This window comes from Pelophylax lessonae (genome assembly GCF_965119305.1).
Source record: "Pelophylax lessonae genome assembly, chromosome: 1".
Taxonomy (NCBI): Eukaryota; Metazoa; Chordata; class Amphibia; order Anura; family Ranidae; genus Pelophylax; species Pelophylax lessonae.
Window position 1 is genome coordinate 227340845 of NC_138768.1, and position 12046 is coordinate 227352890.

General features: G+C 43.1%; 1 protein-coding gene across 1 annotated transcript in view; it reads left to right on the forward strand.

The window, feature by feature from the left end:
* The window catches only part of ARPC3 (actin related protein 2/3 complex subunit 3), a 30786-nt gene extending 24522 nt beyond the window's left edge, over positions 1-6264 (forward strand). Inside the window, exons 6-7 of the mRNA XM_082243304.1 lie at positions 4447-4541; positions 5911-6264. Coding sequence (XP_082099430.1) covers positions 4447-4541; positions 5911-5973 — 158 coding nt within the window. The 3' untranslated portion in view covers positions 5974-6264. The remainder of the gene's footprint in view (positions 1-4446; positions 4542-5910) is intronic.
* Positions 6265-12046: the final 5782 nt, after the last annotated feature.

Consider the following 12046-nt stretch of genomic DNA (forward strand, 5'->3'; position numbering starts at 1 on the left):
GTTGATCTCACTCCTTACTACCTATCACACTTTTGAAGGCCATGAAATGCCAAAATGGCACAAACCCCCCCCAAATGACCCCATTTTGCAAAGTAGACACTCCAATCTATTTGCTGAGAGGCATGGTGAGTATTTTGCATCTCTCATTTTTTTTTTTTTGGAAAATGAAGAAAAAACAGGAAAATGCATTTTTTTTCCTCTTTTTTTCAATTTCCAAAACTTTGTGACAAAAAGTGAGATCTGCAAAACACTCAACATGCCTCTCTGCAAATAGCTTAGGGTGTCTACTTTCTGAAAAGGGGTCATTTGGGGGGGGGGTTGTGCTGTCTTGGCATTTCATGGCCTCCGAAACTGTGATAGGTAGTCAGGAGTGAAATCAACAATTTACGCCCTTGGAAAGCCTGAAAGTGGGGGTTGGCTTTCGAGGACCTGTACTCGGCTAGACTGCAAAAAAGTCTCACACATGTGGTATCCCTGTACTCAGGAGAAGCAGCAGAATGTATTTTGGGGTGTCATTTCACATATACCCATGGCATGTGTGAGCAATATATCATTTAGTGACAACTTTGTGTAAAAAAACAAAAAAAAAAATAATAATAATATATTTCCCGGAACTTGTGGCAAAATATAAAATATTCCATGGACTCACCATGCCTCTCAGCAAATAGCTTGGGGTGTCTACTTTTCAAAATGGGGTCATTTGGGGGGGGGTTTGTGCTATCTTGAAATTTCAGGGCCTCCGAAACTGTGATGGGTAGTCAGGAGTGAAATCAACAATTTACGCCATTAGAAAACCTAAAGATGGAGATTGATTTTCGGGGTCCCGTACACAGCTAGGCTCCCAAAAAGTCTCACACATGGGGTATCCCCATACTCAGGAGAAGCGGCAGAATGTATTTTGGGGTGTCATTCCACATATACCCATGTCATGTGTGAGAAATTTATCTTTTAGTGACAACTTTGTGTTAAAAAAAAAAAAAAAAATTGTAATTTTCCCAAAACTTGTGGCAAAATATAAAATATTCCATGGACTCACCATGCCTCTCAGCAAATAGCTTGGGGTGTCTACTTTGCAAAATGGGGTCATTTGGGGGGTTTTGTGCTATCTTGAAATTTCAGGGCCTCCGAAACTGTGATGGGTAGTGAGGAGTAAAATCAAAAATTTACGCCATTAGAAAACCTAAAGATGGAGATTGATTTTCGGGGTCCCGTACACAGCTAGGCTCCCAAAAAGTCTCACATATGTGGTATCCCTGTACTCAGGAGAAGCAGCAGAATATATTTTGGAGTGTAATTACACATATACCCATGGCATGTGTGAGAAATTTATCTTTTAGTGACAACTTTGTGTTAAAAAAAAAAAAAAATTTTTTTTTTTTAGTCATTTTTCAAACACTTGTGACAAAAAAATTAAATATTCAATGAGCTCAACATGCCTCTCAGAACATTCCTTAGGATGTCTACTTTCCAAAAAGTGGTAATTTGGGGGGGGTCTTGTACTGCCCTGCCATTTTAGCACTTCATGAATTGAGATAGGCAGTCAGAAATTAAAGCTGCGTAAAATTTCAGTATTTACACCATAGTTTGTAGACGCTATAACTTTTGCGCAAACCAATAAAAATACGCTCATTGAATTTTTTTTTGTCAAAGACATGTAGCTAAATATATTTTGGCCAAAAAAAATGACATAAATTGAGTATATTGGATATTTTTTAAAAGACAAAATTTGAAAATGTCATTTTTTTGCAAAATTTTCGCTCTTTTTTTATTAATATCGCAAAAAATAAAAAGCGCAGAGGTGATCAAATACCACCAATAGAAAGCTCTGTTTGTGGGAAAAAAAGGACGTAAATTTCGTTTGGGCACCACATTGCATGACCGCACAATTGTCAGTTAAAGTCACACAGTGCCGAAGCACAAAAAGTGGTCTGGACGGAAGACAGCAAAATCCTCCGGTGGTAAAGTGGTTAAAGTCGGTGCGACTTCAAAACGCACAGATATGAATGTGGCTCATTGAAAATAATGGAAAACGACTTGTCATTCGATCTTGCGGTCCAAAATCGCGGGACAAGTCGCACTAGTGTGAAAGGGGCCTTAAATGTAACAGTGTGAGCCACACATATTGTACGGTACAAGGAATAGAGTTATCACAATACAGAATATCTGGCAGCATCAGTATTTTATAAGTCATGATCCTCCTTGGAACACAGACAATGTCATGCACATTGAAATATATCATCCTCCAACTGAATGAAAGGAGAAGCTGGCTGCTGTGGGGCAGCACAGGCATGTATTTTTATAGATTTTTGATAAGTAGTGGAGGAAGGTCAGGTTCAGGTAAGTATTAGGGGGGGCTGCTGCACACAGAAGGGGTTTTATCCTAATGCATTAAGATAAAAAAACCTTCTGCCTTTATAATCACTTTAAAGCCTTTGCTTTGCGATTTGCACAGTGAGCGTTTGGTGCACATCTGTATTATACAGCATTCCGTTATCAATTTCAAAGAGGGTTCGCCCTATGACAGCTGATGGGCAAATCCTGTTTGATTTTTTTTTTTTAACGTAATGGACGAATCTTGTTTTATAATTTAAACCTCTATATAATGTGATTTACTGATTAATGAATTTTGTTTGACTTTAAGTGTGACGTTATTCTTGTTTGGAATCTCTCAATTCTGTTGTATGCCAGTGTTTCTCAAACTTTTTTCAGTCAAGGCACCCATTAAAAATTATGGAGAATCACGAGGCTTCCTTTAAAAATTATGAACAGTCTCGAGGCAACCCATTCTAAAATGTAAAACTATTTTAATCGTTTTATATAATTCCGCAACATTCGCAAGTCCAAGTAGGACATCCAACGTTAGAGGCGATTTATTCTTCCAAAGCAAATCCAACTAGTATTCCAGTGTTTCTCTTATCCCTCAGTTTTCCTCCATCACTCAGCTATTGTGACTCAAACGCTGATGGAGAGGGGCAGAGGAGGGTCAAACAAGGATGCTATGCAGGCGACTGACATCCTTAACAACTGATGGTGCCATTGGTCGTTAGGACACTCGCAGCCTGATGATTTTAATGGTGCACAATGAAAACCTGTGACTTAGTGTAACTAAAAGGCAGCCTTCATCCACGTGCCGATTTGTATACAGTTTATGGACAATTTTTAGGCGTTTTGCCAAGCCACCCCGGTTGAAGAAGTCTGTTGTATGCTGGTGGGCAAATCTTGTGCTATTTTTATTTTTTTATCGTTGCATGTAAGGGCTCATGCACTCGTTGCATGTAAGGGCTCATGCACTCGTTTCATGTAAGGGCTCATGCTCTCGTTGCATGTATGGGCTCATGCTCTCGTTGCATGTAAGGGCTCATGCACTCGTTGCATGTAAGGGCTCATTCTCTCGTTGCATGTAAGGGCTCATGCACTCGTTGCATGCAAGGGCTCATGCACTCGTTGCATGTAAGGGCTCATGCTCTCGTTGCATGTAAGGGCTCATGCACATGGCCACCTTGGGCCGTACAAAATAACGTTCAGATATATTTTCTTGCAAAAATGCCACACGTGCTTACAGGCTAAAAACCTTGAACACAGACTGTCTGCTGTTGTGTTTTTACGCCTGCCCACATGCATAGGTTTATGCAAGTACTGACTCATACCTGCATACAGATGCGTACATCTTGGGGAAGTGCTCCTGAACTTTACTTTGCACTACCCCCAGGAGGCCATGTGCAATGAAACCTTGTATGCTCTTGGTGTTTTTATTAAGCCAACGGGGTGACTATTCGTTGAAGATCTAGCTGATTGCTTTCAAGCGGGGGCCCCCAAGCTGTCCATCGCGGGTAGGTGATGGGTATATCGCATTCCTTCTTTGCCGAACCCGTGGAACCTGGACAGGAGCGGTGGTGCCATTTACTGGAACTGATCCCCCTGTATTTTTATCCTGCAGCCACTGAAAGCCTGCTTCTCCTTCTTCCCCCTCCCACTGGCATTCAGCAGCTACAGGAGGAAAATACAGGGGATCAGTTCCAGTGTATGCCGCCCCTCCTGTCCAAGTTCTCACTTTCTTCTGCTGCCCGGGCCCCTGTGTGCTCTATCAGAAATGTGCTGTGCAAATCACAAATAGCATTTGTTTCTTTATTTTGTTCCACTGCAAATGTGTATGGGTTAAAGAAGTGCCCATGCAGTTTTCAATGTAAATGTGATTTTATATCCCTAATATACATTCTAAGGGTGGTCTGCTAAATAACTTGTAAAACACAAATTTATACTTTTATTTTTAACCACAGATCTAAAAATGCGCAGAAGTGATTTCAGTGTTAAGAGATGATTTAAAATCTACTATACAATATCATATAATTAAACAGTATTAAGAGATTACAGGTTTTTTTTGTTGTCCCTACAACACATATCAGCTTGTTCATTTTAATGTGGTCTTATTGTTCACTGCTCCTCCAGAAATTATGCGGGCCTATTTGCAGCAGCTGAGACAGGAGACAGGACTGAGGCTGTGTGAGAAAGTGTTTGACCCTCAGACAGACAAGCCCAGCAAGGTAAACCAACTAGTTCTACTTTCTGCAGTCATTTTGAAGTTCTATACCAGTCCTGGTGTTTGTTAAAACAGAACTAAAAGTAAAAAATACTTGCCTTAGTTCAAATGGTCCAACGTTTACCAGGCTTGAGTCTTCGATCGCCTTAATTGGCTGGCATGGGTTGACAACACCCCTACGCATGCACAGGAGTGCAGTCATCCCAGCACACAGGCAGTGTGCCAGAATGTAAACTGAGCTGTGTATGTGCAGTTCTGTTTACATTCTAAAGACGATTGCGAACAGGTAGGTAAGTGTATTTAATTGCAGAAGGGACATTGCATTTATCTTCTGGAATAAAGGCTCTGCCTGTTTGCAATTTTTTTTTTTACTTTAGTTCTGCTTTTAGTTTATCTGCGTTCCCTGCAGAAGTATATTTTAGTGTTGATTGTACATTAAGCCATGTTTGTTTGTACACTTTTAAAAAAAAATTAAAGGAACACTTTTTAATCAGAGTATTGTATCAATTTAAGTAAACTCCTGGGATATTGATCTGGTCAGTTAGTTAGTATAGGGGATTGTTAATCAGTTTCAGCTGCTTTGGTGTTAATGAAATTAACAGGTGCACTAGATAGGCAACAATGAGACAACCTCCAAAATAGTTGAAGGGCACTGACATTTTTTTTGCCTACTCCTTTTCTGACTATTTTTCGCTGGTGCAGTGGGCCCGGGGTTCCTCCTGGTGCACAACAATGCCTGGCCTCCTGTGGCAAGAGTATGCAGCCAGTTCCTGGAGAGGATGAAGGATTTGATACCACTGATAGGCCCCCACACTAGCCTGACCTAAATCCAATAGAACACCTCTGGGACATTATGCTTTGGTCCATCCAGCACTGTTAGATTGCACCTCATTATTTTAAGGAGCTCAGTGATGCCCTGGTCCAGATCTGGGAGGAAATACCCCAGGACACCATCCGTTGTCTCATTAGGAGCATACCCTTACATTGTCAGGCATGCACACAAGCACGTGGGGGGCCGTACAAACTGAGTACCATTTTGAAATAAAATTTCAGCAAAATAGACTAGCCTGCTGCATCATGTTTTCCCTTAGAATTTTGGGGTGTCTTTGAATTCAGCCCTTTGTAGATTTATTCTTTTTATTTCCTTCAAACGTGTGGCATCCTTGCGTTCCTAACACATTACCCAGTCCAGTTTTCCCTGTTTAGATCTGATGTGTTATCAAAGTGTTCCTTAAATTTTTTTGAGCAGTGTATATGTTTATTAACATGGGTAATATGGCAGTTAAAATAATTTACAACATGGCTCAGCAGGTCTAGTGCTGAATATCTCTGTCTTGCAATTCCTATAATTGTTCCACTTTCTTTGTTTTTAGTGGTGGATGTGCTTTGTGAAGAAGCAGTTCATGAACAAATCCCTGTCTGCTCCTGGGCAGTAAAGTTTTGGCATGAGAGGAGCTGTGTAACGGTGTTCAGACTGAGCTAAAAAGTTCCATTTTGAAATGATCTTTTATACTGTTGTATTATAAATGACCACCGCCAAACCAAGAAAAAAAATCTGGTGTGTGGAGGAATATTGAATGTTAAGCTGGAGCTTAATAAAAGTGATAAATTGTTTCTGGAATAAATTTTGTTTAGTGGGTTTTGTGCTTTCCCTGTAACTCCACTGGTTGGAGAAATTATCATTACACATCTTCTCCTGTATGCTAATAAATAACATGTTATCCTGATACTGTTTGGTCTCTTGAGAAATAGTCCCATCTGATAGCCAAAGATAAAGGACTCTTGTGAGTTCATTACAGGTATAGTGATAAAAAAAAAAAAAAATAATTACAAGAATAAGAGCCATTCCATCATGATTGTTCCTTTGATGTCAGTGAAGTTGACATCTAAAGCCATACTCCAGACACCACTTAGGTCACGTGATTTCTAGCTACCAGTAAATACTCTGGAGCAGCGGTTGCCAACCTGTGGTCTGAGGAGAAAATTTTGGTGGTTCCCAGGGGTTCTGCCGCAAATCAACATTGTGGTGGATGTTCTCAATGCGCGCTGACAGTCAATACTGTCAGCATGCATTGATACCCGATGCCTCCTCTGTAGTCCAGCTCCTGTGAACTCAGAGGGAGACGTCGGGAGTAGTGTAAAGATGGGGCGGTGAAGGAGGAGGGGACTTCCAATGGCAGCGCTGTTCAGACTGTGGGAGGAAGCTTGAGCACATTGCTGGATAAGAAGGTGAGATTCAGTGATAAGCCTGTGTAAGGCAGCAGTGTGATGCAGAGTGTGGGTGGAGGGGGGACAGAGAGCCAGAGCATTGTGTGTGTATAAAGCATGTAGAATTCATATTAGTGGTCGGCGGGATTCAAAATTATGAGTTTAGTGGTCCACGAGGTCCGAAAGGTTGGCAACCACTGCTCTAGAGTCTGTACTAGATGGAAGTAAGAGAATCAGAAATTCACCCCCATGTTCGTAGATAATTACAAACTATAAACAGCAACTAGGTTGGTAATAAATGAATACAAAGTGATACGGTCATTTACAGCATGTTCATTCTTTTTCATGAGAATAGCTTAAAAAATAAAGATACAATCTAGCCCTCTTTCTTTATCACACATTACGGGACACAGAGCAGCCATAATAATTACTATCTAGGTTATATGCCACTGGACACTGGCAAATCAAAAGACAGGAATCCCCCCCTCTATATAACCCCCCCCCCCCCCCATACAGGAAGTACCTCACTTTTTTCTTCAGTGTCTTGAAGGTGATGGTCATGGCTGTTATGCTCTCCAACAAAATGATGATCCCAGGAAAAGGGGCTATGTGATCGGATCCTTTCGCATGGCTAAAGGCCAAAATGGATGGTGCCCGAGCCTCGGAAAGGAAGGAGCGAGGTTTTGCCTGTAATGTGACCCTTTGGGCGCTGGACCCTGGATGATGGAACCCTGGGCTGTAATTCCAAGGTGTTTTTCCAGCTGGGTGCTGTACAGGTCCAGGGGTGTGGACCCCAAAGTATAAGGGGGACCCGGTCCTTGAAGGTCCATGGGTGAAGGCTGGATCATTTTCTTATAGCAATGTCCTGCGGAGGGACTGGTAAGTTGACTTTTTTTTTTTTTTTAAGAAGGGGGAAATATGCCTTTAAGCATATATATTGGTTTGTGCACTAAATCCCAGCAGCAGTTTGTCTGCCAGATACCAGTTCGAGTGCAGCACTGAGTCTGCCCACTAGATGGTGTCATTTGTTGGTGGTGTTGTAAGCATACCTGGCATTTTCTTTTCCATCCCTTACATACTGGAGGGGCAGCGGGCTGCAAGGCCAGTGATGGGCAGAAGCCGCCGCTGGGAGCGGGCATGGCGAGCATGCACGAGATACAGTGGTTATGCACATGGCATTATAAAATGAAGACCATTCCTTGCATGTAGAGCCCCTTTGAGTCGGCTGGAAGGGACACCAAGCAGGCTTTCTATGTGGGCATGTGAGTCATTCTCAGATACATGGACACAGGTATTGCAGGCACTGGTATCTGGGTTAAGGTTGTTAACCAAGATGTGATGGCTGCGGATGCTGGATCATAGCTTTGCTATGGGATAAATGTCCACAGGGGTTTTTACCTCAAATTTATGACTTACTTTTAAAAGTAAGCAATGTCTCCCAGAAAAAGGAGCGGGGGGGAAGGGATACAGCTGGAAGGGACGCAAGTGCGCCACCATCAGGATTAGAGGATCCTAGTCATGCTTCCACTGTGCTAACTTCCTCTGAAAGACCAGAAGCAACTGGCCAATCTGAGCCATTGTGCTTGTCAGGAATTGTTGCTTCTTCTAGTGCCTCTGCGTCAGCCTACATCACAAAGGACAACTTGGCATCCGCTTCAGCTGGCCTAGAGGGTAAAATAGCTGGTATGATTGCCTTAGTGTCACAAGGGGAAAAACGGGATGGATCTCTCTCTCCTGAGCCCGCTTGGTTGGAACCAGAGTGGACAGAGGATATGGAAGAGGTAGCTCTGAATAACCTGGAGGAGGGTCAGGCTGGGGACTCCGAGGAGCCATTTTCAGCCTCTCAATCCCAGAGATTGTTGATCCAGTCTCTCACAGAGATGGTCAGGTCTGGGTTTAAGTTACCTCAATTAGAAATTTTGGAGGCTTACTTTACGTCTTTGGGCTCATTACGCCCTCCGCAAAGTTCTCAGGCCTTCCCTTTACACCTGCTACTAGAGCAGGTAGTGTATGCTGACTGGGATCACCCTGATAAGATTTTTGTGCCTGCTAAAAGGTTCTCTCTGTTTCCCATGGAGGAAAAGTTTACAAGGAAATGGAGTATGCCAATGGTGGATGCTGCTATTTCATCTGTAAACAAAAACTTAACCTGTCCAGGAGACAATGTCTAAAGATGTTTAATGTTTAAATATCCAGCGGATAAAAAATTAGAATCTTTGCCGAAGGCTTTATTTGCGGTTGCCGGATTAGAAGTACAACTGGCGGTGGTGGCAATAGGAATTTGTCAGTCTTTAAAAGACCGCTTTAAACGGTTGGTTAAGAATCTTTGGGCTCAAGGGGAGGCTGCTGAATAATTGGCAGACCTACCTCATGCCTTGTGCTTGTAGATGCCCCTAAGTATTCAGCAGTTTTCACAATTTGTGCTCCTGTCAGTACAGTGCGCAGAATCATCTGGCTAAAGAATTGGTCTGCAAAAAGTTACAGACTTGTTTCCCTTTCATGAGGCACGTCTATTTGGTGAAGATCTGGATAAGTACATCAAAAGATTTCAGCTCCTACCAGTTATAAAAAAAGAATAAATGTCCTTTTAAGGTTTCCAACATTCCTGTACCTAGTATCTTTGCTTCCAGGCCATTTCGATGGCCTTAGCCGTCGGGCTCTAGAAGTAGACCTCAGGGACAGGAGCAGAAGAAGCCCTTGGTCCAGAGGCCTGCCAAACCAGCCTCTAAATCTACCCAATGAAGGGGTGGCCCCACTTGTTCTGGTGGGGGAAGGCTTCTACAGTTCTCAGAAGCTTGGAAGGAGGTGATTCAGGACAGGTGGGTCATTTCCACAGTGACACAGGGCTACAGACTAGAGTTCCGGGTATTGTCTCTCATTCAGTTTTTGACATCCAGTGTTCCCACAGAGCAGGGAAAAAAGAAGGTCTCTGTTCCAGGCCCTGGACCATTTAAGATCGCAGGGGGTTATTGTAGAAGTTCCAGCCAATGAAAAGTTCAAGGGCTTCTACTCCAACCTCTTCACAGTTCCAAAACCAGACGGAGATGTGAGACCCATTCTGGATCCTAAAGCTCTGAATCAGTTTCTAATGTCCGATCCTTTTCGCATGGAGTCAATTTGTTCAGTCGTTGTGTCTCTGATAGGAGGAGAATTTTTAGCATCCATAAACATCAAGCATGCATACCTGCATGTGTTGATTTTTCTGGCCTCATCAAAGTTTTTTTTGCTTTTCGCAGTGGAAGAGTGTCATTTTCAGTTTGTGGTCTTGCCAGTCGACCTAGCCACAGCTCCTCAGGCGTTCACAAAAGTCCTGACCCCGATATTGGGGATGCTAAAATCTCAGGGAATATCGGCAATAGGACATCTGGATGACCTATTACCCAAGGATAAATCGAGGTCAGGTCTAGGGCAGAATGTGACCCTAGCGGTTCAGTTCTTGGAACACCTCGGTTGAGTTCTAAACTGAAAGAAGTCAGCCTTACGGCCGGTTCAAAGCCTAGATTATTTGGGTCTGATATTGGACACAGTTCAGGCAAAATTGTTTCTGCCTCCAGCAAAGGTCATTGCCATGAGGGATTTTGTCCAGACCCTAAGACAAAAAAGGTACCCCTCTATATGCCTTTGCATGAGAGTGTTGGGCAAGATGGTCTTATTCGAGACAGTCCCTTATGTGCAGTTTCATTCCAGACCATTGCAGAACAATATTCTGTCGGCTTGGAACAAGAAGATCCAAGCTTTGGATTATCACATGTTTCCGTCCCCAATGGTGTGACAGAATCTCAGTTGGTGGATGGTACCCAGGAATTTGGAGAAAGGGGAAGTCCTTTCTACCAGTAGCCTGGAAAATAGTGACCATGGTCGACAGTCTCGCTGGCTGGGGGGCAGTTCTGAAAGAAGTCTCTGTCCAGGGGAAGTGGTCCTGAATGGAAAAGGACTTGTCCATCAATATCATGACGATCCGGACAGCTTGTTTGGCTCTAGTCTTCTGCACTACCAGGTTGCAGGGTTGCCCCATCAGGATTCAATCCAACAACACCACGGTGGTTGCCTATATCAACCACCAAGGGGGCACCAGGAGTCAGACAGCCCAGAACGAAGTGAGTTACATTCTGACATGGGCAGAAAGATATGTGCCGTTTCTATCGGCAACATTTATTTCGGGAGTTGACAACTGGAAGGCGGACTTTCTAAGTCACCAGCAGTTCTTTCCAGGGGAAGAGTCTGCGTCCTGAGGTCTTTTTATCGATTTGTCAAAGATGGGGTACCCTGGCCATAGATCTCTTGGAGTTCAGGCTCAACAACAAGCTGGACAGGTTTGTGTCCAGGACCAGGGATCCGATCGCAATTGGGACGGTAGTGTTACTTTGGGATCAGCTCTCCCTGATCTCTCTCTCCTTTTCCCCCAGTTCAGCTTCTGCCAGGATAGGAGGAAGGAAAGCCGGTGATACTGGTAGCCCCAGCCTGGCCCAAGAGGGCTTGGTACGTGGAAATTGTAAAGTTGGCTGTAGGGAGGCAATGGTCTTTTCCACGCCGTCCAGACCTGCTTTCTCAAGGTCCGATATTCCATCCTGCTTTTGCAATCACTAAATTTGACGGTTTGGTTATTGAAGCCAGGATCTTGAAGGATTGAGGGGTCTCTGGCCCTATGCTTGCTACTCTGCTGAACGACAGGAAGCCAGTTTCTAGAAACATCTACTACAGAGTTTGGAAATCTTACATTTCTTGGTGTAAAGCCAAAAAATGGCATTCCTGAACATGTTATTGGCAGGATTCTTTTCTTTTTTTTTTTTTTACAATTGGGGAAGTAGAAATTAGGCTGGCTTTGAAAATGATTAAGAGTCTGATCTCGGCCTTATCCGTTTTCTTTCACAGACCGATTGTGTCACATTAATTCGTGCTAGCCTTTCTGCAAGGAGTGATTCCCATGGTTCTGCCGGTCAGGCCACCCTTATGTCCTTGGGATTTATACCTGGTACTATGTGTCTTACAGAAGCAACCTTTTGAGCCTATTTTGCATGTTCCTTAGTTTTTTTTGGTTGCAGTAACTTCGGCTAGGAGGGTGTCTGAGTTGGCAGCTCTTTCTTTTCTCTTTCAAAAAACCATTTTTGATCCTACACCATGACAGAGTGGTGTTGCGACCCCCAACTGACTTTTTTTTGTAAGATGGCTTACAGTTTTCATTTAAATCAAGATATCACACTACATTGTTTTTTTCCCAAAATCCTAGTTCCACAGAGGAAAAGTTCTTACATTCTCTAGATGTAGCATGGGCAGTCAGTCTTTTTGAATATGTCAGCTGGC